General features: G+C 44.2%; 3 protein-coding genes across 5 annotated transcripts in view; 1 reads left to right on the top strand and 2 right to left on the bottom strand.

Moving 5' to 3' along the window:
• Positions 1 to 18232, bottom strand: part of MGARP (mitochondria localized glutamic acid rich protein) — a 37155-nt gene extending 18923 nt beyond the window's left edge. The window contains exons 1-4 of one of the 3 annotated variants that reach the window (XM_080403216.1): positions 18006 to 18232; positions 16236 to 16339; positions 15123 to 15225; positions 10253 to 10513 (exon numbers count right to left, since the gene is read on the bottom strand). In XM_080403216.1, coding sequence (XP_080259342.1) covers positions 10253 to 10513; positions 15123 to 15225; positions 16236 to 16339; positions 18006 to 18090 — 553 coding nt within the window. In that variant the 5' untranslated portion in view covers positions 18091 to 18232. The remainder of the gene's footprint in view (positions 1 to 10252; positions 10514 to 15122; positions 15226 to 16235; positions 16340 to 18005) is intronic. The other 2 variants (XM_080403217.1, XM_080403218.1) reach the window with 2 other exon arrangements.
• Positions 18233 to 20962: 2730 nt separating this feature from the next.
• NDUFC1 (NADH:ubiquinone oxidoreductase subunit C1) lies at positions 20963 to 23098 on the bottom strand (the record flags this gene model as incomplete). The annotated part of the gene is made up of 3 exons (XM_080403420.1): positions 22690 to 23098; positions 21834 to 21937; positions 20963 to 21046 (listed from the first exon to the last, which is right to left on the bottom strand). The coding sequence occupies exons 1-3, from the start codon at positions 22847 to 22849 to the stop codon at positions 20963 to 20965; spliced, it is 348 nt and encodes a 115-aa protein (XP_080259546.1). The 5' UTR covers positions 22850 to 23098.
• A 169-nt stretch (positions 23099 to 23267) lies between these two features.
• The window catches only part of NAA15 (N-alpha-acetyltransferase 15, NatA auxiliary subunit), a 46713-nt gene continuing 43521 nt past the window's right edge, over positions 23268 to 26459 (top strand). Inside the window, exon 1 of the mRNA XM_080402777.1 lies at positions 23268 to 23662. Coding sequence (XP_080258903.1) covers positions 23609 to 23662 — 54 coding nt within the window. The 5' untranslated portion in view covers positions 23268 to 23608. The remainder of the gene's footprint in view (positions 23663 to 26459) is intronic.

Genomic DNA, 26459 nt, shown 5'->3' on the forward strand with positions numbered 1-26459 from the left:
AAATTAGGTTTGTGGGTTTAAACTTCTTTTATTTTTAAATAAGGCAGCAGCATTAGGAAGCTCCAGTAGCTTGTTAGCACAATACCCAACATCTAGTTCCACCTAGAAACGTAACTTTTAGGAAACTATCCTTACCATGTCAGTGGAGAGAAAAAAGAAAAAAATAAATAAAGAGGAAAAAAAAGCTGCTTCCTGTACAAAGCAGTTATTCCTGCAGTCTTTAAAGACCCAATTTCTACTCTCACAAGTGCTACAGTTGTGAGAGTGCAGGACTCTACATTTCTGTGCATTCACAGTAGAACATAAACCAGCCCAAATCCAGGGCACTTCTGCATTCTCATGATGGTCAATTGAATTGTCTGAATACTAGTGAGCTCAGCATTCCCCCAGCAGAACAGAGAAGCACAATAAGCAGGGACTTGCTTGCCCTGACTGACTCATCTGTGCTCCAGCCAATAATAAAAAATAACCCCACACATACAGATTGACTTTCTCCTGCTGATAATAAAAAACCCCAACACAAAACCCCACACGCACAGACTGACCTTCAGAACCCAGACCCTACTGCTTCCATAGCCGCTTCCCCCAAATCTTTCAAGCATTTAAAACAAGCTTTCCAACTTCCCTGGGGGATTTTTTTATGCAGAATCAGCTTGGATTTTTGTTTGGAATGCAAAGCTCTAGTCCAAAATTAAACCAGCTCACATTGGCAGTCATGTCATAGCGCTGGGGAAACAAGATAGTATAGGATGATCTTGAAGCAGGCAGGTGAAAAAGAGGTATGGAGAGAACTGAGTTGGCGCGGATGATGGCTAAATGGAATCTGAAATCTGCCAACAACTTGGTTCTCGCAAGAATTTTTGTAGAAGCTACTGTTTCCGATAGCATTTCTACAGGGCATATATCATCAGGCTTCAGTGTTCAGTGTTCACAAAGCTGGATTTCCCCAGCTGTGTTTCATACCACTTACCATGTGTGAAAGCTAACAAAGTAAGCTGCCAATTCTCCAATGCATATGTATTATTCCATATGTCAGCTTTCATGGACCACAATGCAACAGGATATATGAGATCAAGAAGAAGAAGAAGAAACAAATAATTGACTTCTTTACACGTCTACAGCCACATCAGCATTGCTAAGAGGAGTAAGCCAACAAGTCAAGAGAAGTTCTGCTCCTGTCTAAGCAAGCTTGGGCTACTCTGGGAGCAAGGAACCTTTCCCTTTGTTAGAACACTGAGGTTTCTTTAGTGCTAATTTAAACTACTGCTTTAAAGCTTAGAGCAGACCTTCAGAAAAATCAGTCTTGTTAATGTGAGGTTTAGGTCTCCACACTTCCATTGAAGCAGCAGCTAGTTAGCAACTAATTGTTAGGAAAACAAACAAAACTCATTTTACATACAGAAAGAAATTATTCCAAGAAGGAAAGAACTGCTTTCCTCTTTCCCCGTGCAGGTGAAGCACTTTACCTTGTGAAAGAAATATATATTTATCTTAACATGTTAAAACACAGGAAGCTGTCTCTCATAGAATAGCATTAAAAGAAGGAAAAGTCCCAATTTTTTTAAAAAGTGTGGAGGCACTCCTGGAATTCGGAATTTCACTCCTACAGCAAGTTTTACCACCTTTGGCCAGTCAACTCAGCACTGCTGCAAATGCTCTCCTTGTTCAGGGTGATTTTGTGTTGAAATCTTTTTATTATCTATTGATAACAATTTCTAGATGATCAATACAAACAGCCTAATTAAACTAACTTGTACGTTATATTTTTAAATTTTACTGGACTTCACGGTTTTACCTTGTATTTTTAAGTAGCTTTGTAAGTATGTTTTCCTTATTTACAATACATATGAGAAGGCAGCTGTTCCAGATATTTTTAAAATTAAAGCCATATTCGATTTTTCCCTTGCTTGGGGGGAGGTGGGAATTTCTACACCCTCTCTCAGGATGGAAGTTTCATAAGAAGATCATGCATGATAACCACAGCCTTCTCAAGAGTACAGCCTATTTTTTTTTTCCAGTTTTGCATTTCCTTACTAATACAGTTAAAATTATCATATTTTTATTCTAATCCGAATTCTTTGATTCATTTTAAAATAGGTGTTTCCTACTTAGAAATAACAACAACAAAAAAATCTGAACAAGCACTGACTGGTTACCTGCAATTTTCAAAAGATATTTAAATATATACTTTCCTGAGTGAAGTATTTCATGTAAAGCAGTATCCTTCATATCATGAATTTTCTTTTTATGCAGTCAAGATGAGGCTGATATCTTGTAATGCAGAAATTCAGGATCAATTACTTTAAAAAATATTATTTGCAGAAGAATTTGGCTTTATAAAGCTAAAATAATACAAGTAAGCCAGCATAATACAAATGGAATTTGCCTGGAGCACACAAACCAAAGCTGGAGTACAAAACAAAGCTTTGATATTTCAAGCTGCCTATAACATAACCATGTCCAATTTAACTGTGAAAACAGAAACAATATTTCATTTAGTCTTTTAGAGAACAATCATCCCAGAATGTGATGCTTTTGTTTACATAAAGCTTCTCCTCAGTAAGGTCCCCCGAGGGTCTCGGGACGTCCCCTTAAACGTGAGGATAGGCAGAACAGAATATTCCCTATTCCTTTTCATAGTTTAAAGACCTGCTAATGGAAAACTGATAGTAGAATAGAATTCACTTTTTAAAAGTCAAATTCTGCCATCCTTGAAAAATAACTCAAGAATGTATATGAGAGAGGCTGCAAAACAGAGCACAAGAGGCGGGGGTACCTGGCTCCCTCGGATCTAATCCAGGGTAGAACACAGCAGCTGCAGTAAGAAACTGCGACTCCCCTTAAGACCACCTTCACATATTCTGGTTCCATCATCAACTTCAAAGAAAATGGAAAAGAAGTTCACTCAACAATGGCTTCTGTTTTCATTCCTGAGGTGGTGGTGACAGCCAAGGTCCCCTTTCTTCCTTTCATCAGAAGCCACCTGCCACCCCACATATGGCTGACTTGGGTTCAGCATCTCCTCCCACCACTTACAGGGGTTCAAACCACCTTCAGCCACATCAGCAATAGAAAGAGAGGGAAATAATAACCACCAAGTCATTTGGGGACAAAATAGGCAAGTCTGTGCATAAGTCCCTGTAAAGTGAGCAAGTGCTTCAGGTTCCTTTGGCCAGGAAGACGCAGCGATCTCGGCATGGAGGGCTTGGACATACCCACCTGGAACATCCCAAGCACCAGGAATGTCACTCAGGACTACCTGAAATGCTCTCTCTCTGCTCACTGGCAGTTCAGTTACCATTTAAGATTACAACCAGCTAGAGTACGTTATCCATCTCTTCAGAAAGGAAAAACACTTAACACTTAAACACTGGGCTTCAAAAGGAAAAAAATCTACCAGATGGTTAACCACAGACACCTCCTCTCCCTGACACTGTGAATTCAGCACTTGAGCTTCAGATATGAAAAAATAAACCTCTCAGCTCTACATGCTAAACCAAATCAGGGAACTAACAATTATTTAGAAAAACAACGACTATTTTTCAGTCTGATCAGTTCCTTGAATGCAAAGGACAGCAACTCATGGCTGGCAACTGCCAAAGCCCAGGCGGACCTCAAGAAATTGTTTGCAGAACTGCCCTGGCCCAACGACTCTGTTGAAAGCAGCCTCAGCCCTCCCTGCCCAGCAATAACCTCGCCTCCTGCGCCCACAGGCGTCGGGAATTCTCTCCCTTTGGCATGTCAGCTATTTGATAAATTAAACCTGAACCAGAGGCTCAGAGCCCAAGGTCTTTGAGAAACTGATGAACAAAGGAAGGCTGGGATTTCTAATAATCCCGCCACTGTAAAAATATGACAGCTTTTTCTTTTTGCAAGCCATCCATAAGTAATCCAGATAAAAATCCATGGGGTCCAGCCGAGAGTCTAAACCATGGTGTAATGGAGCACGTTTTTAAGAAAAAAAAAAATTTTACACTGCATACAGCAAGAAAGGACTTCAACCAACTAAACAATTTACAGGTTGGTTGTGCCTAATGTAAGTTACTAGTTCCTAAAAAAAGCCTCATCAGTTCATACTAATGACCAGAAGACTAACTTCAAGAGAGCTTATTCCACAATGGATGATTAAAAGAAGATTCGGAGATGCCTGTAATCGTAAGAATGAAAGCGTAACAGTGCATACCACATTAATCCAGAATAGTTTATAATACCTCATATATTTTCAAGTATATCAGTTTATATTCTGTAACAAGAATTTGTAGCAATGAGAAGCAATTCACATTGTGGTTGGTTGGTTGGTTTAAACATCTAACCACTGATTGGAATGGATCACGAGGAAAACTAGTGCAAGTTGACATAAACAGCATATATGAAAATGTACTAATAATTTTATGTATGAAATCCTCCAGAAGTTCTAAAAAAACCCTTTTCATTAAAATACTTTATACACTCTTCATACAAAGTAATGCACCAAGTTTTACCCACTTACATTGTTTTCAAAGAAGCAACCTAAGTTCGGCATGTTGTTTTTTGAAAAGAATGTTTCTCTCTGCAATGACAAACGCTGCCCAAAAATTAATATAAAAATCCCCACCATTACCATTCCGGTTTGAACTTCCACGACACAAGAACAGAAAAGAGTCCCTGCTGCCATTTTCCCTGAAGCAGGACACTAATAGTATTCCTCTGCATGCTGTATTTAAAGATTTTTTTCAAATAACACAGGTAATACTACTCAAGGTAAACGCCAACAGTTTTTGTTCACCAAAGTGAGTTCTTGCTTACCAATTTAAAGAAATAAAGTTTTTCTAGGATTCTTTTTTAAGTCTCAATGAGTTATAAATGTTTTATTAGTAAAAAGCAGCAAATCTGTTTTCTCCTTAATAGTGTCAGCCATTTAGGCATTATTCACTTTATGTCCTTTTACCAGCTTTAATGTTTTTTTGAGAAGCTACTTGTCCCCTCGTTCTACAATAGACAAATAAGACAACAATTAATTAATGTAGCTGTCCCTCACTTAATTGTTTGCACTCTTAGCTGGGAAGTTCTACGTTTTTTTCCATTTTACTGGACTCTTCCTCTCCAGCCCAGTGCATGCTGTAAAATTCTCTTTTCAACTAAGCTGATCAAAACCAGTCTCCCTATTTACAACTCGTGTCTTCAGGTGCTCACAACTTTTACAGAAGTCTTTTCTAAATATTGTTCATATTCTTCCCACAGAGATTTTCCTGTTATGCTGTGATGACTCGTCTACAAGCTTAGTTTCAGGAAGGAAAAACAGGAGGAAGAGAGAAGAGACCAGCATCCAGTATATGGCAATCAGAGAGATAAAAAAATTAACGCAGCAGCTCAAGGGACAGATAAAGTGGCAAAAGTGAAGCAGAAACATCCAACAGAAGTTCCAGAGATGTGGATATTCCCCAGTAGGGTAATATTCACGTAATTCAATTTTCTACAGCCTAATTTAGCTATCTTAGTCTACCACAATCAATGAAGAGAAAAAAAATCCTCTAAAAGGAGATTCAGAATAGAAAACCTTTATTACAGTTGGTACTTAAGCACAGACCTTGTCAGATGATATACTTTCCCTGATTCTGTCTTCTGTTACGCCAGTCTACACCTAGAGACACATTTCATGCCATGACATTACACGTATGAAAACGGCCACTAAAATAGGCCTGTTATGAGATGCTTCTGACATACACAAGCAAGGCTGAGAAGAAGAAGAAAAAAAAGTGGTTGTTTTCACGAGGTCCAACTGTGAGCAAGTAGTATAACCATAAGGGATCAGGTCTGTCCAGCCCTACCCACACTGCATCTTACCCAGCACCTACAGCTGTAAAGAGCTGCAGGTTGCACAGCTTTTCCTCCTCCTTCCATCTCATACAAACAGATGACTGGAAGGATGTATTTGTCTTACTGAGCAACATCATTCTGAAAGCCTCTGAAGAAGTATGAGCAATTGCAAATCACTTTGAGGAATTTTTCAGCAATTTTCAAAATACTCCCAGTGTCAGAGCATTTCAACAAGCACCCAGATTTTGGTAACTTACCAGGCAAAAACAACATACCTTAATCATGTCGGGTGGTTTTATCTGCTTGGCATCATTACGTGATCAGGTCAGCAAAAGTCCTGCCCAGAAAGCAGGAACTCCTGTCCAGTGCAGCCTGTATTTGTTTCTCTAGGCTGCAGACAACTGGCATTGTAATGCCATCCAATGCTTAACATGGAAAACACTGGCACATTCACACACTAATCCTCCCCAAACCTCGTTACTCGTTCCAACGGTGTTTGAAATAACAGAGAAGACCACACCCTTTAATACTTCGAAAATTAGAAAAGAACCCACACTACAGAAGTCAGGAGTCCAAGAAAGCATGGGTTTGGGCTAATTGCTTTTTTGCTATTCTAGTTGATAATGCCAAAACCTCAAGCCTCAGTACTAGAGCTGGAGAAAAGTTTATAGCAGCAATAAAAAACTACAAGTCACAGCCAATCTGTGCATTTTATAGCATTTGTTCTATCTGAAGAAAAACTGATATTAATTTATGGTCCCAAGCCACAGAGTACACTAGAAGGAGAATTGCAGGAAACTTACCAGCATCAGGCAGTACCCAAGAGTGACAGTGCAACAGCTCAAGTAATAAAAAGGTACAGAAAAATACAATTTAGAGGAAGCTAAAACCTTGGGAACAGAGTAACATGGCATAGTACTTTTTTCGGCAACAGTATTTCAAAGAATTCCAGATACCAGTAGCAGGTTCTAAGTTGCTTAAATTGAGGCAAGGAGAAAATTTCCACCAGGTACAATTGTAATTAACTTCCTAAAATTGAAATTATCCTGATTAAGTATTAAGTACCTACCTCCAAGGTTGAGGGTTTGGGTTTTTTTGTTGTTTGGTTTGGGGTTTTTTTTTGCACATCCATGTATAATCACACATTCACGTTATCTGTATACATACACATCTATGTATACTGGAACTAGAGACAAACATCCATGGTTTTGCACTTCCAAACATATTACAGAATGCCTTATAGATTAAAAGAAACAATTTGAAAAAGCAGAGTTTTACTGGTAACAATAAAAATACTTGCACCTTCATCTGTAGAAGTAACATCAAGCTACCAACAAAATAATAAAAATTATTTAAATAAGTATACTTTTTCTAAGTAAGCCTACATTTTCCTGGGCAGTTGTGAAAGAAAAAATCCTTCTCTACCTCAGTAAAAATGGAGATAACACTTTTTTCTTCCTCTAAATGGAGAGGATACAAGTGATAAAGATGGTTAAATACAAAACTGAAAGGTATTTCCAGAAGGTTTTTAATTATAAAATTACTTTTTTTAAAAGCACAAGTAACTGTTGACTGCAGGCAAACACTCAACAAAGCGGCACATAGAGAGCAGAGAACTTCTGAATCAAAATGCCATCATCTTGTATTTTAAGTATTATGCCAGTGGAAACTAACTTTTACACAGCTTAAAGGGATACCTGTTTAAGCCTGTGCCTGTAAGACCCCATGCTGCTTCCTAAACCCTTCACGAGGTCAAGAGCCAGAGGCCCCTGTCAATTCCTTGGAGACCCGAGGGAAGAAGCGCTGCAGCAGCCACGCTGTTCTCCTGGGGTCTGGAGGAGAGGAGCAGCCAGCGTTAAAGGTGAGCTGGCAGCCCGAGCCCCTGCAGCCTCCCAGGGCAGGACGGGACCCAGTCCCCGTGGGGAACCTCATGGAACCGCTTATGAAATCCCCAGGGTTCACCCTGGACTTCGGCACGCCTGTTACAAACAGTTATTTACAAGTCTTCACCGGTGACCAGTGGCACGAGAGAACTGTTCTCAGAAGCAAGTCTGAACATCCCAGAAACGTCAAAGAGATCAGGCAACGGCTATACTGGGGAGAACACTCCCCTGCTTTAGAAACCAGTAATTACTGAGAGGAAGTACAACTTTTCTTGCTTGATATGAAATGCTTTAGCTAATATGTGATATCCTGATTAGAGGCTGGAAGGAAGAAACAACATGCAGAAGTTTCTCAACAATTTTATATCCCAGAGTTTTGTTTCTGCCAGCTTTACCACACAGCAAAGAATAACTACCGCAGCAAGATTTGACACAGGACACCTGAAACAACCCTCAGATACCCTTATAAATATCAGTATAGCAGAAGTGTTGTTCTAGTGCTGTTTTTTTTCAGCGAGTATGTTGCCAGAGAAAACAGATCTAAGAAATCAGTAACTTTTAAATAGCACATCCACTTCCAGTCAACACCAGCAGCAACTAACAGTTAAAATACATGCTTCCTCTTATAAAATAGTGACCACTAACTACATGAAGTCACCATGTCTAATTAGACCCTCAGACTTTATCCACTTATGCACAACGTTTCTCAGGAATAGCTGTTTCTTCTTCAATAGAGTGGCAGGAATATTTATGATATGGAAGATCCTACACCCTATCCGACAGTTATCAAATAATCTTAAATAAGCATTGTGAAAGGAATATTCAGCCACTTCTAGATACAAGCAAGTGCTTACTCCTTAATGTGCAAGTTTGCAATTGCTCTGTAGAGCAAGAGGTGACTACTGTAAGGCATTTTAAAACTTATCTCTTAACATCTATAATTCACTAACTGTAACGTATACCGGAATACTTCCTTTCTAAATTAAATGGTCTGAACATTCCATAGAAATGGAAATTTTTAAGGCTCTAGGTATTTAAACTACTACCTTAAAGCATTTATATATATATATAAATATATACATATATATAAACCCTAATAGTGACTACAAATATACTTACTTGTACTTTTTAATAGGTATATTACTTTTAGCACATTAGACCAAGTATTGTTTTAAAATCTTATTTGTAGTGGATTGTTTTGCAGAGAAGCACAGGAGCTATTCGCACATGAATTAAAATCCCATTCATACCTAGACCTTTCACTAAAGTCAGCCATTTGAAGTGCTGCACCATTTCTGAAGTTCATTTCTTAACAAGGCAATTAAGATGCACCCATTCTTCACTGGAGTCACCAAGGAAAAAAGTGAAAATTCTGAAATCTGCTCAAACCTTTCAAGATCCTACGATAACCTCCTGTGGACTAGCAGGCAAAAATACTTTTCACCTCAGCTTGACCTGTGTTTTAGATATATTCTCTCAAGTAGATGTTTGTTTTCTCAAAGCAAATCAAACACAGGTGTGCAGTATAGATTCCATGTTTGAGTCAAGCTGAAAACCACTTCAGTGATTTTCAGACTTGCTACAGCCACACTGAAGTCTTCCCTTTCACAACAGGAATCAAGAGTGAAGTTTCTCTTTCATAATAGGTTGGCAAGTTTTGTTGTCGTTGTTTGTTTTTTAATGGAAGACACCAGATGCAAATGTTTGCTGCTTTCCTATTGACTGAGAAATTGCAATTGCTTTATGTGTGTCACTTCCAACTTAAGCTGAACAAATCAAGAGGTAAGAGGATAAGCCATTGCTCTATCCTTACAGGTTAATAATAATAAAAAAAGTGCTAAAAAAAATCAAGTTAAATTATACTCCTGTAGTTTGTGCAACTTATGGATAGGTTATACTCCTGTAGTTTGTGCAACTTATGGATAGGTTTGCACTTGTTTTATTCTGATTTTTTAAAAAGCACAGTAAACCAAAATACTTCAAATGCCCTGACAGTTCAAAATACTGAATGTGTAGCCACTAATTGATTTAAGTGTTTAATACCAATTTGGACGACTTATTGAATTTTGAAATTTTTAGCCTAGCATATCCTTAACACTGAGATCATGACAACACTTTGGTTGCTATGCAAGATTCTGCTGAAGTTACGTTAACAGAACAGCTATAATTATTTAGTGTGAATATCTTAGGAATGGCCAGTGAAATATGGTGTTTAGATTCCTTAACAAACTCTTAAGAATGAGGTCACTGAAGCAACTGTTTAACTGATCATATTACATGCTCTCCTTAATATAAGATCTTAAAGAAGAAAACCAGAATGGAGTAGTAAAATAGTCTTTTCATTCTACTCGTTCTAGACAATAACTCTGGTGCCACAGGCAACAGGCTTTTAGAGACACTGATTTAATAAACTTAATTACGTTACGCTCATGGTATGTCAACACCTGAATTAGTTTTCACTGCAGGACAGACTCCATTAGGAATACTGATGTTTGTTCTTAATGTTCTGTAGTAAGAGGCAGAGTTTTAGAACGCACAACACACACGCGCACAAACCACATTCATAAGTTAACCTTGCACTGTAGCACCTTCTGAATTAGCAGCAACTTCCAAATTAGCAGCAGCTTCCTGCTGTGCTTCCTCTACAGCAGGGGATGCATCTGGAGCCGGCAAGTCATTCTCCCCTCCAGTTTCTGGGGATACCCCAGCACTTTCATCCTGTGCTGCAGGTCCAGCACTGTCGTCCTGTGCTGTAGGTCCAGCAGCAGCTACTGCATCAGCCTCTTCCGTGGCTATCTCTGCTTCAGTGACTTCAGCCGTCTCTTCTTCATCACCTTTTAAGGATTTATTTAATACAATAAAGAGAGTAAAGTGCATGCATGCAACAGAAATTCACCAACTACCTTTTACCATCATCACCATCTAAATTTAAAATGGGAAACTAAGCTTTGAGATCTGAACGCACAAAGTAATCAATAAATAACACACCCCACCCCGCCTCTGTCTAATGTGGCACCAAAAAGATGTTTACAAGATGAGGAAACCATATTCTTAATTACCGAGTTTCATAACTGGTTCAGTGTAAAAAGAAGAGAAACTGTGGCTTAAAGCAAGTGGCTGCAAGAGGTGGGAGTGCAGGGAAGGATAAAAGAGGACCCCACCAAGTGTTGCTGCAAACCCACTCTGCTGAAAGGGCCAGTGATCATGCACTCACGGGTGTCAGAGGGAGGAGGATTCTTGCCCCGTTCGCACCCAGCAGTGGAATTACCACACTGGCAATAAGACATTTGCTACCATACCTAGAAGCTCTTCTGGAGTTTATTATCCATCAGGCTCACAGCTTAGAAGCTCTGCAAGCCAAGATGCGCCTTCAGTTTGTGCAGTTATTTTCGAGGTGGCTAACTTGGCTGGCAACAGCTACGGGAATGCCAAGCTCAACAAGCGATTAATTTTCAGAAGGGTTTTGTGCCATCTCTTAGCTCCACGCTGCCACAGGTACACGACCATCCCTATTCACCCCACTTTCTTGAAAGCTACACTGAATGCACCGTGGCCCCTGCAAGAGCCATAGCGCTCAAGGAAGACAGGTAGGTTCTGTGGGGCAGATTAAAACAGGGGACCCTTACTGAAGCTAGGCATATATAAGTAAGAAAATAACTTGCTCATTGCAGATGGTCAGCCTTCACTCTACTAAAGATACGACCGCTTATGACTGACCATTTTCTTTTTTACAAGTCCCAGTTGCTTTTTAAAGACTTGCCTACACTGCTGTGGGTTGGACTCATTTAGAATTTGAAAAATCCAGTGTTTCCCAAACATGCATTACTTCAAACTCAGCTGAGACAAGTCATTAAAAAATAACAGCACAAAGCAACAAAGATGCACAATCACCATGCAAACATGCACTAAGATCAAGTTAACAAAAGAAAGTTATATACCAAGTGTTCATTGCAAGTTTACCACTAGAACCAAATCACCATGTGAAAAAACATAGCTGTAACTGAAGTTTGTAATACAGTGTAAACTAAGTGAGAATAGAAAAGAAAGAGCTTAAAGAGACATAGTCAGAATTTTATTCTTTCGTATCTGTTTAAAAACTGAACAGATCAATTTTAATCCCTAGATTCCTTATGCTAGCGCAAGCCCATCTTTTTGTGTTCAGGTTTAAACGCAAATCTATTCATTGCTCAGTAAAAATCAAAGCTTTGTATTATGCAACCTGATCATGTCCCTTTAAGAGAATGCTATATTTAGAAGAAACTAAAATTGATTACACAAAGAACAGACTAACAGCCAAGCTCAGCATTCAGTACACTTTATTGGACAGTCAAATATAGAGTGCATTCATTCAGGACAGCCAGCTCCTCAATCTCAGAACTGCCTTCCACAAAGCAGGTTCAGTAATAAGCTCAATATGGTTTGGCCTTGCAAACATAGGCAATTCTTTTAAAGTCTCACAAGAATAGAGTTTTACAATAGAAGGTATAAAGTCATCCCAAGGTAGGCTGCAAGGTACGCAATGGTGAACGACTGTCCTTTGTTTGTATTTAACTTCCTCGGGTTTGGAAAGAGATTTCCCTTGTATTTTAGTCTGGAAAGTGTAAAAGCAGAGTATAGATTAGAAAGATTGAATCAGCTTGCATCAAGTTAAAAAGAAAAGTCATTGATAAAAGTGAAGGAAATCAGGAACAAGTTTAAAGGAGACACACAAGTGGAAGACAAAACTCAGTATTTGCTAAATAAGCAAGTAGAATGTTCGGCAAGGCAAACATCATTTTACAGTTCAAATGATGTCCCAGATTTCCTACTGCTACTTCAACTCAGGCTTCTGCCAGGGGCTTTTTAAAACCCCTCCTTAAATTTGAGAGTAGCTTTCACTTCAGAAGAGCTACAGAAAATTTGCCATTAGATCTCTTTTTAAACTTGTGACATCATTAATTAAAATACCATTAACTATCATTTCAACCCTCTAATAAACAAGTAAGCATAGAATAGCATGGGATTATTTCTCATGTTTTGACAGCCTTGTTTGCTACATACAGTTCTTTCTAACAGACACTTGGAGTTTGGGCATAAGGGGAGAATTTTCCTCAGGTTGAAAAAATCACAAAAATCATTTGTATCCGGACAGTCTGTCTCTGATCAGCTGCTCCCTGCTATTAAGTTCTTCCAGCTAGAAAGTTCTTCTCTTACCATAGGGCATGTAGCAAATATGCCATGAATGTGCTCTTTGGCACACTGCTTTTCTGTCTACTACTTCATATTGTTACCTGCACTGTCGTATAGCTTATTCGAAGCTTGATTTTACGTGACCCTAAAAAAATACTGAGATTACCTTGAGAACAGAACTTTTGATTGCTCTTATCAGCAAGGCTTACTGTGAAAAAGTATAAGGACTAACTGAATCTAAAGAACGTGTGGGGAAAGAAGCTGCCCTGGCACCTCTGGGAAAAGCAATACTATGGTAACACTCTGTGACAAGATACACACAACAACGGGACTATGCAGGGAACAGGAAAAAAAGGGGAGGAAGAGAGATATTAATTCTTTTGAGAAAGCACACAGAGGATTCCATGGGAAAAGTAAGAACAGAAACCTCTTTTCGGAGGATACAGTTGGGAGCGAAGAAGGATTTAAAAAAAGAGCTGATTCAACAGTAGATTGTATTGTGAATTGGAGTTAGCTACTCAGAAGTCCAACTGTAAACTCTGGGTTGAGCACTTAATTCAGAAGTCCAATAGCGAAAATAATAAAGGAAATAAGTTTCAACTGCGGTCACTGTGTGGCCTAGAAATGTTTTGGACTTCTTACTATCAATAACAAGGGAGGCAGCAATTATCTGCCATTGGTTGTGACATTTATGTAAATTACTAAGCAATGCAAGGCATCAGATTATGGGATGTCTGGAGAGTACCCTAACTCAGAATTAAGTGAGTTACAGAGCACCGAGTGCTCTAACCCCAGTCTCAGGCTACCCTGGTAAAGCCTTCAGTGGGTCAACAGCACCACTGACTCTGCGGGTATCCCACTCAAACATTTTGGTAGACTAGGGTTAAAACTCAGTACCTTGCAGAAGTGAACCTTAAGAGAAAAGAGAAAATACACTGCCATCATTTTGAGCGCCTTGGAAGGTTTGCTTAATGCTTTCACATCTACCGTGTTCTTCTGACTGTGTCAGTCAGAATGTAACCAGTGTAAACCTTATTTCTTCCCTGAATAGCAGACAACTAGGTCACTGGGAGAAAATATCTGCCTTGGTCCTGGTTAGATTTTTTTTTATTTTAGCGACAAGGAAGGGCTGCAGTAAAATTGTGGCCAAATTCTCAGCATTTAAAGAATTAAGTTTAAAAATTGTATCGCTTCCAGCTGCTCAAGAGAAAGGAAATTAGGTGTTTTGCCATTTTACATCTTAAAATCTGTAACCTTAAAGTTCTAAAACCAAAGCACGTGTGGTGGAACTTCAAGACTAACAACTTCAAAAGAAATAATTTTAGAGGCAGACAATTCAAAGCATGTTCTCACATTGAAAAGAAAATTTAAACTCAGCATACTTTATTCAAATCTGGGTTTTGTGTGCATGCAAATATATTAAATCAATTCTCTAGATGTCAGCATCAGTAAAAATAAGAAAGAACTTCAAGTGCTATGGCTTCATAAATTATTTATTTTTTAAATAACAACTAAATAAAAATAAAAAAATCCTTAAGTCATTTTTTCTAATTGCTTTTCCTAGCAAGGCCATGCTTGCCAAAGTTCTATCTTTTATATTAATGCTGCTGTAACACTAATTGATGTAGACAGAGACAACATTCCATTACAAGCATTTGAACTAACATGGTCTAATTATTTAAGCATGAAGAGCTAAGTAAGGATTTGCCATATATTTAGGTGGTGGCAATTTTGATTTAATCCTAAATTAAAAAGAATTAAAAATCAAAGTTGTGGGACAAGAAATGTGTCCAATTTACAATGTTTTTTAAAAACATTGGGTTTTTCCTATTGTGTTCCCTGATGGCATGTGGCCTGCAGCCAAACTGTTGACTGAGGAAAAGGTAGTTATCTCTTTCCCCCCAACAAACAAAAGAACAAAACTGATTTTGACAGCATTATGTATTTAGTCAAGTTTCATTAAGCTACCAGTAAATCAAATGCAAATATCCAATATATAACTGTTAAACCATTGTTCACACATCAACTCTTTCCATCCAAAGAGACTCCTGCAGGTTGATCACAGGCCAGATTCATGGCCTAAACATTAAGACCATTCCCAAAATTTGTGCAGAAGTAGCTTTGTAACAGAACACTGCACAACCACCTCTGCCTTAGTCCCACTCAGAGAGCTCAGAAAAGGACTTGGACAGGGTTAAGGCCTGATTAGACAATCTAGGAATCCGTTCCAGATCCTCATGTACCCAGGGAACAAGCGAGAACAGCTCAACTCACCCTTGCTTGACCAAGTTTTGTTTTTCCGCCCCTCAGCTCTCTCATGAAGAATATTCATATGTTCAATGTAATTGCTGCGGGATGAACTGACTGTTCTGTAGGCCTGAAAAGAAATTATACCTAAACTTAGTGCTATATCCCTACAAAGTTGGCAAACAAAAAGAGGGGAGAGGGAGAGAAGAGCTTTTAAGCAAGTGCTACCGCTCATCTTAAAAGGCATACTAAATTACGCTAAGCAAGGCTAAAAAAATAAGAAATTAAATCTGTTTTGCTACACTAATACATTTATACATTTCGTATTTCTCCATTGTTAGAAAGCAAATACAATATACGCTGCAGCTTTCAAAGTGTTTCAGGAACCGAACACAGCATTTTAAAAGACAATTAGTCAGAATATAAAAAAACCCAAAAAACAAAAAACAAAAACTCTGGTAAAAAGCTGACAGCAAGAGCTTTTGTTATTCCCCCAGATATGCAATCACATAATTTTAATATTTTGAACAAGCAAAAGCTACTTACCATTCAAGAGGATTATTTTGTGGGAGAGGGAAACATGTACCTCTCTGGGATGTGCTAGTCACTATCTCAGATCTTGGGGGGTGGTGGAAGGAAGCTATGAAATGGCTTTAGGGACATGAAGCATAAAGTCTGGTACACTTAGATGCAGGGAAGAAAATGATTACTGAAAAGCTTGACAAAAGCAGATGTTTACAAAACTTTTAACATGCTTTCTCTAACTAACTACTATTCTTATCTTTCTTTGTACCCCAAGTAACCGCAATAATTTTCCCCTTGCAGCTCCAGACAGCTTACTTCACATCTGCCTTGCCCGCTGAGATATTCCTAATGTTTGTGGTTGACAAGAAGAGACAAGGGGTTCGATGTAAGTGCCCTTCTCCATCTTTGGACACATTGATATCAGCGACAGCGAAACAGGCAAGCAATCGGCGTGCAGTTTCACTGGTTTTCAACTAATTTTTTAGACTGTATTTACTGATATGCTACGACATTCACATTCTATTGACTGCGTCTTGGCCATATTCTGTAACCCAGAACACACCGTACACCATGCCAACTGAGCAAGCACAAACAGGTTTGTTCCCAAACACTTACATAGTATAAACCACCAAAAGCAGCAACACCAGCAAGGAGATAGTAAATCATGGTCTCCCCAGAAGAGCCAGGAACACTCCCAGATGACATCTGGCGAAGAGGTGCTATAAAAACCATCATTGAAAATGATGTAAAGTGCTGCTAAAATACGATCACAAAAACTGAACTTTGTATGGGAAAGGGTAATTTAAAAAGGTGTAACAAAACAGAGGTACAGCTTAGCAATCTTTAGTACAACTGAGTAACACAGGGTGTGGTGCCTAACTGAACAAAGTACTTGGTTGAGCTCTTCCTAAGAGTGTAAGATTTTCTGCCTATGAATTTCTTCAACTACGCTGTCTGCCTGTTGGCTTCCAAGTACTGGGTGCAGTCTATATAGACTAAGGAACTACCTAAGGAATGTTAAAAAAAAGGAATGTAAAAAGGTTCCTGCCTAAGGTACATAGAAGAATTAATCTGTCCTTATTCCATCTCGCTGCGGTCTTGATCAGGAGAAGTAACAAACCCTCTTCAGTTTAATAACGGAGCGTGTTAAGAAAAAGCCTTTTCCTTCAAATTTGCATTCCTTCATCCCGAAAGAGATGACCGACATTTAGATAATGCCCGTAACCTTAAGTATTGGCCAACAGGGTACAGAGGCAGGCAGGATGACACAATTTTATCCCTGATTGAATGCATATTCGCTATAATAGCAATGTTAGCCATTTATTTTTTGTTCACCGTTTCTCTAGTTTGATGCTTGCTATAGCCTTGGATTCTTCTGTACCTCTCAGAAAGAGACGCATGGAAAACAGATGTAATTCTGTTCACCAACAAAGCTTTCAGCTGAATTTCATGACTTCATCCCCGGCGAATAGCACAGATGACAAGTGCCTTACTGAAAGAGTGCTTATGTTTAATAACATAAAATGGCTCCGAGCATCGCCATGTGTAGCTGCAAAAATAGGCTCAACCTCAAAACATTGCCATCGTGTGCTGGATTACGTTTAGCATCATCTGTCTCATGACGCACTTCAGGATCCTCTTCAGCAGCCAGGCACCCCGATGGATCCGTGTACGTTTCTATATAGGTTCGGCAGTAGTTTCCCACGCACACCTTCCCCTCAGCGGCTGCACCTCACCGGTGGGAGAGCGCCCAGGCAGCCCGCAGCCCCCCAGCGCGGCCAGGCGGGCTGAGCCCGGTTACACAACCCCGGACGCGCCAGAAGCCATGGCTGCCACACCGGGCTGACTCACGCCGCCTCCCGGGGGCAGCCCCCCGCGGCGAGCAGCCCCCCGCGGGCACCGCCGCTCCGACGGCCCACCCAAGGCGCTCAGCACCCGCAGTGTTTTCCGCGGGGGCTGGAGCCGACTCGCCGGCGGCCCCTCGCTGCGGGGGGCGGGGGCGACACCCGTCCGCCACCGAGCCTGCACCCCTGCAGCGGGGCGGCGGGCGGGGACGGCCCCTCCGCTGCCCCCAAGGGCGATCCCGCCCCGGGGGGGGGGGGCAGGGGCTCCCCGCCGGTCCCCAGGCAGCCGGCTCCCCGCGATGACCGAGCAGCCGCGCCCGACCCCCGCCCGCCCGCCGCCCCGCGCTGCAACCGGCCGCGCCAACGGCCGCCCCCGCGCGCGCGCGCCCCCCGGCCCGCGACCTTCACGCGTATGTCCGCCCGTCCCCCCCCACCGCCGCCTCGCACCACCCCCCCGTCCCCTCCCGCCCCGCCTCGCGCGTCGTCCCCGCCGTCCCGTTGACCTCTACCCGAGCCGCGCTCCCCGGCGGCCCCCGCGTACCCCGCTGCTTGAGGCGGCTCGCGGCAGAAGGAGCCCGGCTCAGGCGAGAGGCCAGCGCCTGCGAGGCGGCCCTGCAGAAGTACATGGCGGCGGCGGCCGGGAGCGGAGCGGGCACCGGAGCGGGCACCGGGGGCTGCCTGACAGCGCGGGGCTGCGGCCGCGGCACAAGACACCGATACCCGGCGTGTCACCGCTGAGGGCTGCGCGGCGGGGCGGGGCCAACGCGCGGGGGGGCGGGGCCAGCGTCAGCTCCGCCCCGCCTCCAGCCCCGCCCCGCCGCACCTGGCGTCGCCACCAGGCTCGGCCGAGGCGGCGGCGGGGAAGCCCCTTCCCGGGGCGCTGCCGCACCGCGCCGGCGGGGATATGAACTACTCGAACAGCCCGCGCCAGCGGGTGTGGCTGAACACTCACATGCGCCAGAGTGAGAGGGAAGATACAAGTCATTGCATTCACCAAGGTGCGGGGGAAGATAGCGAGGAACATCCTGCTGTTTTACTGAAACAGCCTCTGAGAGAGCTCCTTTGCTAACAATTCCCGGGGAAAAAAAATCGGAAGAAATAACTGACGACCACAGCAAAGGGCACTGGCGTTAAACACCAAGACAAGCGAGCTCGGCGCTGGCAGCAGCACGCTTGTGGAAGTAACTCAGCGCTGCGGGATCACGTTAGCTGAAGCCACAGGCCCCTCGAGGTCAGAGCTCGGCAGCTGCCCTGCGGCCTTGGACTGTTGCCCCATTACTCATCCCTTCTCCACGCATAGCCCTGGTGCCCTCGATGATTCTTTAATGCCTTTTTCTGCCGATTATCTTTATCCCATTCTTCCGCCCTTTGTCCTTGACTAACCTTGACACCTGCGACACCGCCGGTGCAGTCCCACCACTGAGGCTGCAGGTACCTTTCAGGCATCGCAGTGAGCGATTCCAGAAACACCGGCGGGGTAAGGCCAGCCCCTCCTCTGCCACACAGCCACGAGCCTCGGGTAAAGCACCGCACACCCTCCTCTACCGCCCCAAACAGCCAGCACAGCCCCCTCAGCTGCCAGCTGCGGCACCTCCAAGGAACAGATCCTTGGGGGACAGCAATGCACGGCTTCATCTATGACAGGGGTCCTCAAACTTTTTAAACAGGGGGCCGGTGCGCGGATTAGGTGGCAGGCAGTCATCTGCGGCTGCTTGGTTTCCCCACCCAAACCCCTGGCGGGGAGGGTCTGTAAATACCACGGGCCAGACTAAGGACCCAAGGGGGCTGTACCCGGCCCACGGGCTGTAGTTTGAGGGCCCCTGATCTATGAGAAGCCTCCGAGAGCCGCAAGATAGAAAAGCAGCTGTGCCCAAGAGGACCTAGCTAAGAGCCACTGAGGAAGGGACAGACTGACAAGCTGCAGGTGAGTTAAACAGTCTCCCAGATCCAAGACTGGGCTTTCATCCTTGCTTTTTGACAATACAGAGTATGTTTCCGCTTTGCATGCAGAAGCAAAAGCAAAGCAAACTTCCTGGCAAGGACAAATAATAAAAACCCACACAGTATTCAAAGGTCAGCCACCTCTGATTTTTGTTGTCTCTGACAAAAGCTTTGTTTCTGCTCTAGGGAAAGAAAAAGCCAATCCAGATTACAGAGGACTTAAGAACAGCAGCACTCAAGGAACTAGCTCAAGCTTGCAAACAGATGTGTAACTTTCATTATGGCATCTCTAAGTCACTAGGTCAAGCTTTGAAAATCTACCCAGCCAAGACTGAGCTGAAAGATGCTGCTTTGATGTGTGAAGTAGCAAACACACATTTTGGCATTTGTACAGATTAGTTTCATTAGGTTTCCCATAAATCCCGTTCTTATATTCACTTATTGCTTATGATATACATTTAGCAATGAAAATTATGGCAGGGCAAAAGTACACAACTTCTGGAACATTTGCTGAACTTCCTCTGAACTGATGTCTAATTTTGTAATATACCTTCCAGAATAACAAAGAGAGTTTTGAAAATAACATTGATAAACTATGGAACAGAAATGCCACATAAAACAATTTCATGACCAGCAGAACGAAATATACACGGCAAGGAAAGTCTTCATAAGTTTCTTCCATACTTCATAATTTATTTCTTAATTCTGCACATGAAATGTATGAGCGTAAGTATTGAGATACTTTTTACTTCTGCTGTGCTCATTTATTTGTAGGACAACTGCTGATCACGTTACTTCTTAGTGAGCATACCGTCAACCTAAGAAAGAAGGGGGGGAAAATATCTTAGCGACACAAAAATAGAAGCAAAGAATATGGTTCAAAACATCTCACAACATACTGTATTTTTAGCTGGAGAGGAGTATTTATGGGAAAAATGACCACAGCACTACAAGTTCTTCTATACCTAGTATAATCAGTTCTTCCATGTGACATATTAACGGCTCTGAGACTGTAATTCCCAATAGACTTTTTAACTGGTAGAAACAATTATGTCTTTTACATTGAAAAGGACAATGGCCACATACAATCTGCACCATAATGCAGGTCTACAGGCTTTGACTTTCTATCATTCTTATGTGTAATGTACAAGTGAAACTGAAAAAAACATTTCCCACTGTAGACCTGTTAAAATAAGAGAGGCAAAGACAAGCTATTTTTAGTGAGCTCGATATCCTTGCCACTAAAGCACTTGTAAGGTATTCTCTTTGCGACCTAAATTTATTATAGGCACTGTAAGATATATGGTTATTTTCCGAAAGTTTGCATATCCAATACAGAAAGCTGGCAGTGAATAAACACACAAATGAATATATGAAAATACAGATCAGTCACCTTATCACTTTAAAACTAGGAATAAGTTAGAAGAAAAGCAAAACCCAAGAAGTATAAAGGAAAATAATACAGGAAGAAGGTAAGTCAGTCCGATATCTTGATTGCTAACAGAAATCAAAGATGTGCAGAATTTGTATTCAGCTAAGTCAAAAGCACCATACTTACTATGAACATCCTGTACACTTGTGTTGTCTCTCTGCTTTTCTTCTCTCATATTCCATTACATCTTCGTTATGCTGCTTGAAAAGCTATAAAACAGCAGTATACGATAAACAGCTAAACAACACACAACTGGAACCAGAGAACAGAGACCTCGACAGCATATAAAATTCCTGTTACCAGAATGCAAACCAGTTTGTAATGGGGACAATACAGAGTAAATTATCTGTAAATTACTAACTGCACAGTGAGGCATTTTTTCCACACCTTTCTCAAACATTTTCTGCGGGGTGACTGAATGGGGGGAGGTCCCTACTGTCAATCAATCCACCCCACCCTGAAAAGTGCTGTCATCATGGGAGTGCTGCTTATCCTGCACATATCTTCATGGGAGCTACTACACCCTGCTTACTTTATCAACATTGAGCCTTTAGCTCTCTGAAACAGGAAACATCTTACATCTGCATTTTGCTTTGGAAAAGGGGGTCTTAATAGACTACAGCTGAAAGATGAGAAGACATTGCATTAGTAGTCTGACAAACACAACTTTATTGAGGCATATTGCTACGTCTTTTTTAAGATCCATGGGGGAATATAACATTAAAGCCTTAAACCAACAGGCTTGAGGAATTAATTCATCTGATGTGGCCATTTTAAGTTTGCAACACAGAGAAGTTTGGTAAGTTGTTCATTTTTATGAAGAAAAATGCAACAGAGATTTGGGGAAACATAATTAATCAATATATTGTGCTTCAGTCTTGATACCTGCTGTGACAATCCGTTATCCCAGTCAGCTAAGTAGCTTGTAGTCATTGCCTTCAGATCACTATGGTCTGGGAATAGTTAAGTTCAACAAACCCAAATGAAAACACTTACAAGAGCCCACAAGGCAGCACTGGTGCTAAAAGCCAAGCCAACTCCAAACCAGTTTGGTTGGTCATAATTACGTCTTTTTGCAACAAACGCGGAACGAGTAAAAGCTAAAAAGGAAGATTACAAATGTGTTATCATTTCTCAGGTTTAGACTACCAAGTCCATTACTAACACTCATACAATCAAGGGGGGAGGGAAGCAAACCACAACAAAAAACCCACAAACACATCCAATTAATTCTGTGTAAGTGGTCCCTACGACACTGTTAATAGCTCACCCATTTGTGAGCACCATGAACTCCCTGATCAGAGGAGGCAAGTGGGGATGGGGAGCAGTTCAAAGCAGCGCCCTTCGCCTTCCCTTGGGCCACAAGAGTCATACCCTACTGCATCTTTTGTTTGCGCTTCATCTTTTTTAGGTTGTCCCCGGCAAAAGCTTCATCCCCAGGCGCTTCCCGCGGCCTGCCCCACCGTGGGGGGGGCGCCAGCACAGCCTCCCTGAAGAGCTGCGACGGGGAACGGGCGACGGGGAACGGGCGAGCCTGCTCTCGGCCTGGAAGCAGCACTAACTTCAAACCGAAATAAATAGATTAATTTACAACAGAGTGGTTTGGAATTAAAAAGAAAAAAAAATAGAAAAAGGAAAATTGCACCGCGGCTTGCTTTAAGCACAGCCACGAAGAGGGGCGCTAGGCCCAAGGAGAACGAGGCCGGCCCCGGCCGACACTCGGGTCAACGGGCAGGCCCCAGGGCACCGACGCGACCCAGTAACGCGCCGAGCCCTCGGGGCAGACCCCCCCGCCTAAAGCAAGAGCGGGCTCCCCGCCGGCCCGAGCCACGGCGGGCTGGGCCCCGCTCACCGAGCCTCGGCGGCCCCGCCGCCAACCGCAACCGCTCCGCTGCCCGTAGCGCCGCCGCCATCTTGTCAGCCCGGCCTGGCCCCGCCCACGGGGGAGGGGCCGCCCCGGCGCCCCGCGGACGAGCTGTCCCGCACGAGGCCGGTCGCCTGCCGCGCTGCATCCCCCCCCCCCCCCCCCGCCCTTAACGGCGCTCGCTGTCGGTACAGAGCCAGAGCCGGTCCCCGCCCCGCCGGCCCCCGCAGCCCGTCCCTTCCGCGCCCGCAACGTCGCGGGCAGAGCGGGGCGCGCGCCGCTCGTCGGGGGCTCCCTCGGGCCCGCGCGCGGGGGAGGCGGCGGGCCCCGCCGGGAGAACCGATGCCCGCGCCGCGCGGGCGGCGGGCTGAGGCGCGAGCGGCTGCCCCCGCGCCGGGGCACGCCCGGCCCCCGCTGAGCCGGGACCCCACGGGCTGACTCGGGCCCCACCGGCCCGGGCCCGCGCTGACCGGCTCGGGCCCCGCCCCGGCGCACCTGGCCCGGGCGGTGCCGGCGCGGGGTCGCGGCGCATGCGCGCGGGCCGCCGTGACCCGGCTGGGGAAGCCGCGGCGGTGGCCATTTTGGCGGCGCCTCGCTCCGGCCTGCTCAGTTACCACGTGAGCCGCCGCCCGGGGCTCGGCGCGGGGCAGCCCGGCGCGCAGACGGCGGCGGCCGGGAGGGGCCGGGCCCGCAGCCGGCGAGAGCGCGGCGGTTTGAAGGAGGGAGGGCGGGCGGGGGGTGGGTGGGGAGGGAGGCGGCGGTAGCGGCGGCCAGACTCCGGTGGGGAGCCTCCCGGCAGCGGCGCCCGAGCAGCGGGGACGGGACGCAGTCCGCCCGCCCACCCCCCCCTCCCCGGAGCCCCTCGGCGGCGCCGGAGCCAGCGGCGGGAGCGGGAGCGGCGGGGAGGATGCCGTCGGTGAGCCTGCCGCCCAAGGAGAACGCGCTCTTCAAGCGCATCCTGGTGAGTGGCGGGGCGGCAGGCCTGGGCTCGGCCGCGGCGGGCCGCGGGCGGGGCGGGGGGGGGAGCGGCGGGCCGTGCCCCGGCTCGTCCCCTGGGCTGGCGGCGAGCGGAGCCCCGGCGCCACCGCCCCGGCCCTGACGGCCGCCGGCTCCTTCCTGCCGGGCCGAAGGGCGCCTGTCACCCGCGCCCTGTCCCGCCCGGGCGCGGCCCCGCGGGGCCGGGACAGCAGCGGGGGCGGCCGCCCCTCCGAGCTCGCCCACCCGGGGGGTGACCCGGGAGGTGACCCGTGTCCCAGCGCTGGCGGCGGCGGGACGCTCCAGCGGCTCCGTGAGAATACCCCCGCGGTGCTCCACTCACGGGCATGCCGCCTGCAGCTGCCCTCTTTTTTTTTTTTATTTGATTTTTTCTAGTAATCCAGATTTTTGGTGTAGATAGGGGCCAGATTTGTTGGTCGGTGGGGAAGATGGCTTTCAAAGGAGGAAGCGGAGCAGGATGAAGGTTTTGAGGTCCTCCCGAAGTTTTAACTTGTAGCTAACTCCCGTTAAAGTTTGACAAATCGATTTTTCTGGGCGGCAGCTGGCATGTGGGTGGGGGAAACTGCGGTGGGATTTGGGCATTAAACCTGGTTTTTAGGATGCGATTGTTAAGAGTACAGTCCAAATACCACTGAAGTGTAACAGAGCTGCGCACGTCTGAAGGAACTTGTTCCAGCTTTGGTGCAGGTGTTGTGGGAACCTTGTCTTACCGAGGTCCTGGGGCGAGTGGAAAACAACGGAGTTATATTAGTGAATAAATTCAGTGGGTTGATTTAGAAAATTTTGTTATCTGGGTCAAGCGCTATATTGTTTTCTTTCAAAAAAGTCAGTTTTTTCTAAAAATCCCATGTCCTCTTCCAAAGAGGCTTAGGCTGCTATATTGGATTGTTCCCGAGATGGGAAGCAAGAAGGGTGCTGCAGTCCTCTTGGAGTAAGAGCAGTCTTACGGCTCTGTAAACCTCTGCCACTTAAGGCGGGGGGAGTGTGTGCAATCTTCAGTCACTTGCTTTTTCAAAACATTTTGTGAAAATGAAATAAATCCGTAGAACCAGAAATCCACAGTCCAGTTATCTCATGACACATGCAGTCTCGTTTAGGGTTAAAAAGTAGGTACAAGGAACTGTAAAGCTTATTTTACTTGGAAAGACTTGGGAGTTGGTGTGGCCTTGTTCTAAGTGTGTAATTTTTAATGTGTTAGGAGCTGCAAAAGCAGTAGCCTTGTTGCTCACTCGCCCACCTTCCTCTGCATTGAGGATGGCTTGTGCAGTTCCAAGACAGACTGAATCAAGGAGCCTGTCTGTGTCTAAAACTTTTGGGGGTTGTGGGTTTTTTTTGGTGTGGTTTTTTATTTGGTTTTTTTTTTTTTTTTCCTGGGCTTGATGCATGACTGTCTGAGTACTTGTATGGATGGCTGGAAAAAGGGAAGAAGAAGAGTTTATTTGGAGAAAATGCTGGCTCAGCACGTGCAAGTTGGGTAAAGCTTTGTGATTTGGTTCAGGTCAGAAAAGAGAAAGGTGTGCTCCAGTCCGAGCAGATTTCTTAGACTGAAGCAATTTTTATTTTGTCCCTTTTTTTTTTTAAACTGAAATTCTTCAATACAGATACAGGAGTTTCAGAAACTGGGTAGGCTGAAAGTTACTGTGGCATTTTGGTGTTTTCCTGTTATCTTGCAGGGATGAGCCTGTGATATGTAGTTTAGTGTTAAGACTGCCCTGCGATTAGAAAAGCCTTAAAGCTGGTTTTCATCACACTGAAAATTTGGCTAATGAACCACTTCTCAGCCTTGTTATGGATAATGACCCCACTTTGTGAAGTTTTGATTACGTATTTGGCTTGAATTAGCGAGATGTACATTACTTCCATACTCCTATGCTTTTACTCCACCTCTCTCTTCCTGCAGCCTCTCCAGTCTACACCTTCTTTTCGGGAGAGTGTAACCCTTCGTTATGCCGTATCCCCTGCTGCGTCTTCCTCTGGCCCATGAGTGGTTTAACAGCAGCAAGAGGAGCTTGAGTCTGCCTGGGCATCTGGCTCCCTGACAGGACCCCTGAGCCCCTGACCAGCTAACAAGGCGGTCTGATTGTCTGGCCCTGGGTTGGCACATGCTGTCTTCTGGCTGGGGTGGACCATGGAGGAGTTCTGTTGAGTGTGCCTGGATGAGATTTTTTTTTTTTTCCCCAGCATATGTTTTGAGAACCAGCCCAAGTGGTATCAAAAGGATGCATTACCCTTCAAATAGATAATTGCTGTGACACAGGCTGTTTACAGAAATAGAAAATCATTCTGATTTTTGTGGAGGTAGTAAACACAGGAGTGAAGTAGGCAGCAGCCTTGTATTTTTGTAGGTGAAGCAGAAAACAAAGAAAAAATGTTGATTTTGTGTGCGTTTTAAGTTCCTGAGGCCTCAATTCTTTGCCATTTTTAAGAAGTATTGCCTGTAACACAAACATTAAGGTCTACACCAAGCTGCCTAGCTTTCCATAGCAAAAGGCAATAATAACTTAACAGAGTTTGTTTGTTTGTCTTGTAGTAAGCATCTTACATGATCAGTAAATTTCTTTTGTGTATGGGTTTGCTTGCAAGCCAGCATTTCCACTTAACTGACAAATTCTGAGTTCAGAAGCGGGTGCACTTTGTCTTTGCATGTTGCAACACACTGACTAACCTCTCTAGTCACTTTGCAGGTATGTGGAGGTTCCAATAGAAACGTTTTTCCAGTTGAAAGGCATTTGACAGTATAGTGTTCTGTAGTACAAAGGGAA

This window comes from Falco punctatus, assembly GCF_963210335.1.
Source record: "Falco punctatus genome assembly, chromosome: 1".
Classification (NCBI taxonomy): Eukaryota; Metazoa; Chordata; class Aves; order Falconiformes; family Falconidae; genus Falco; species Falco punctatus.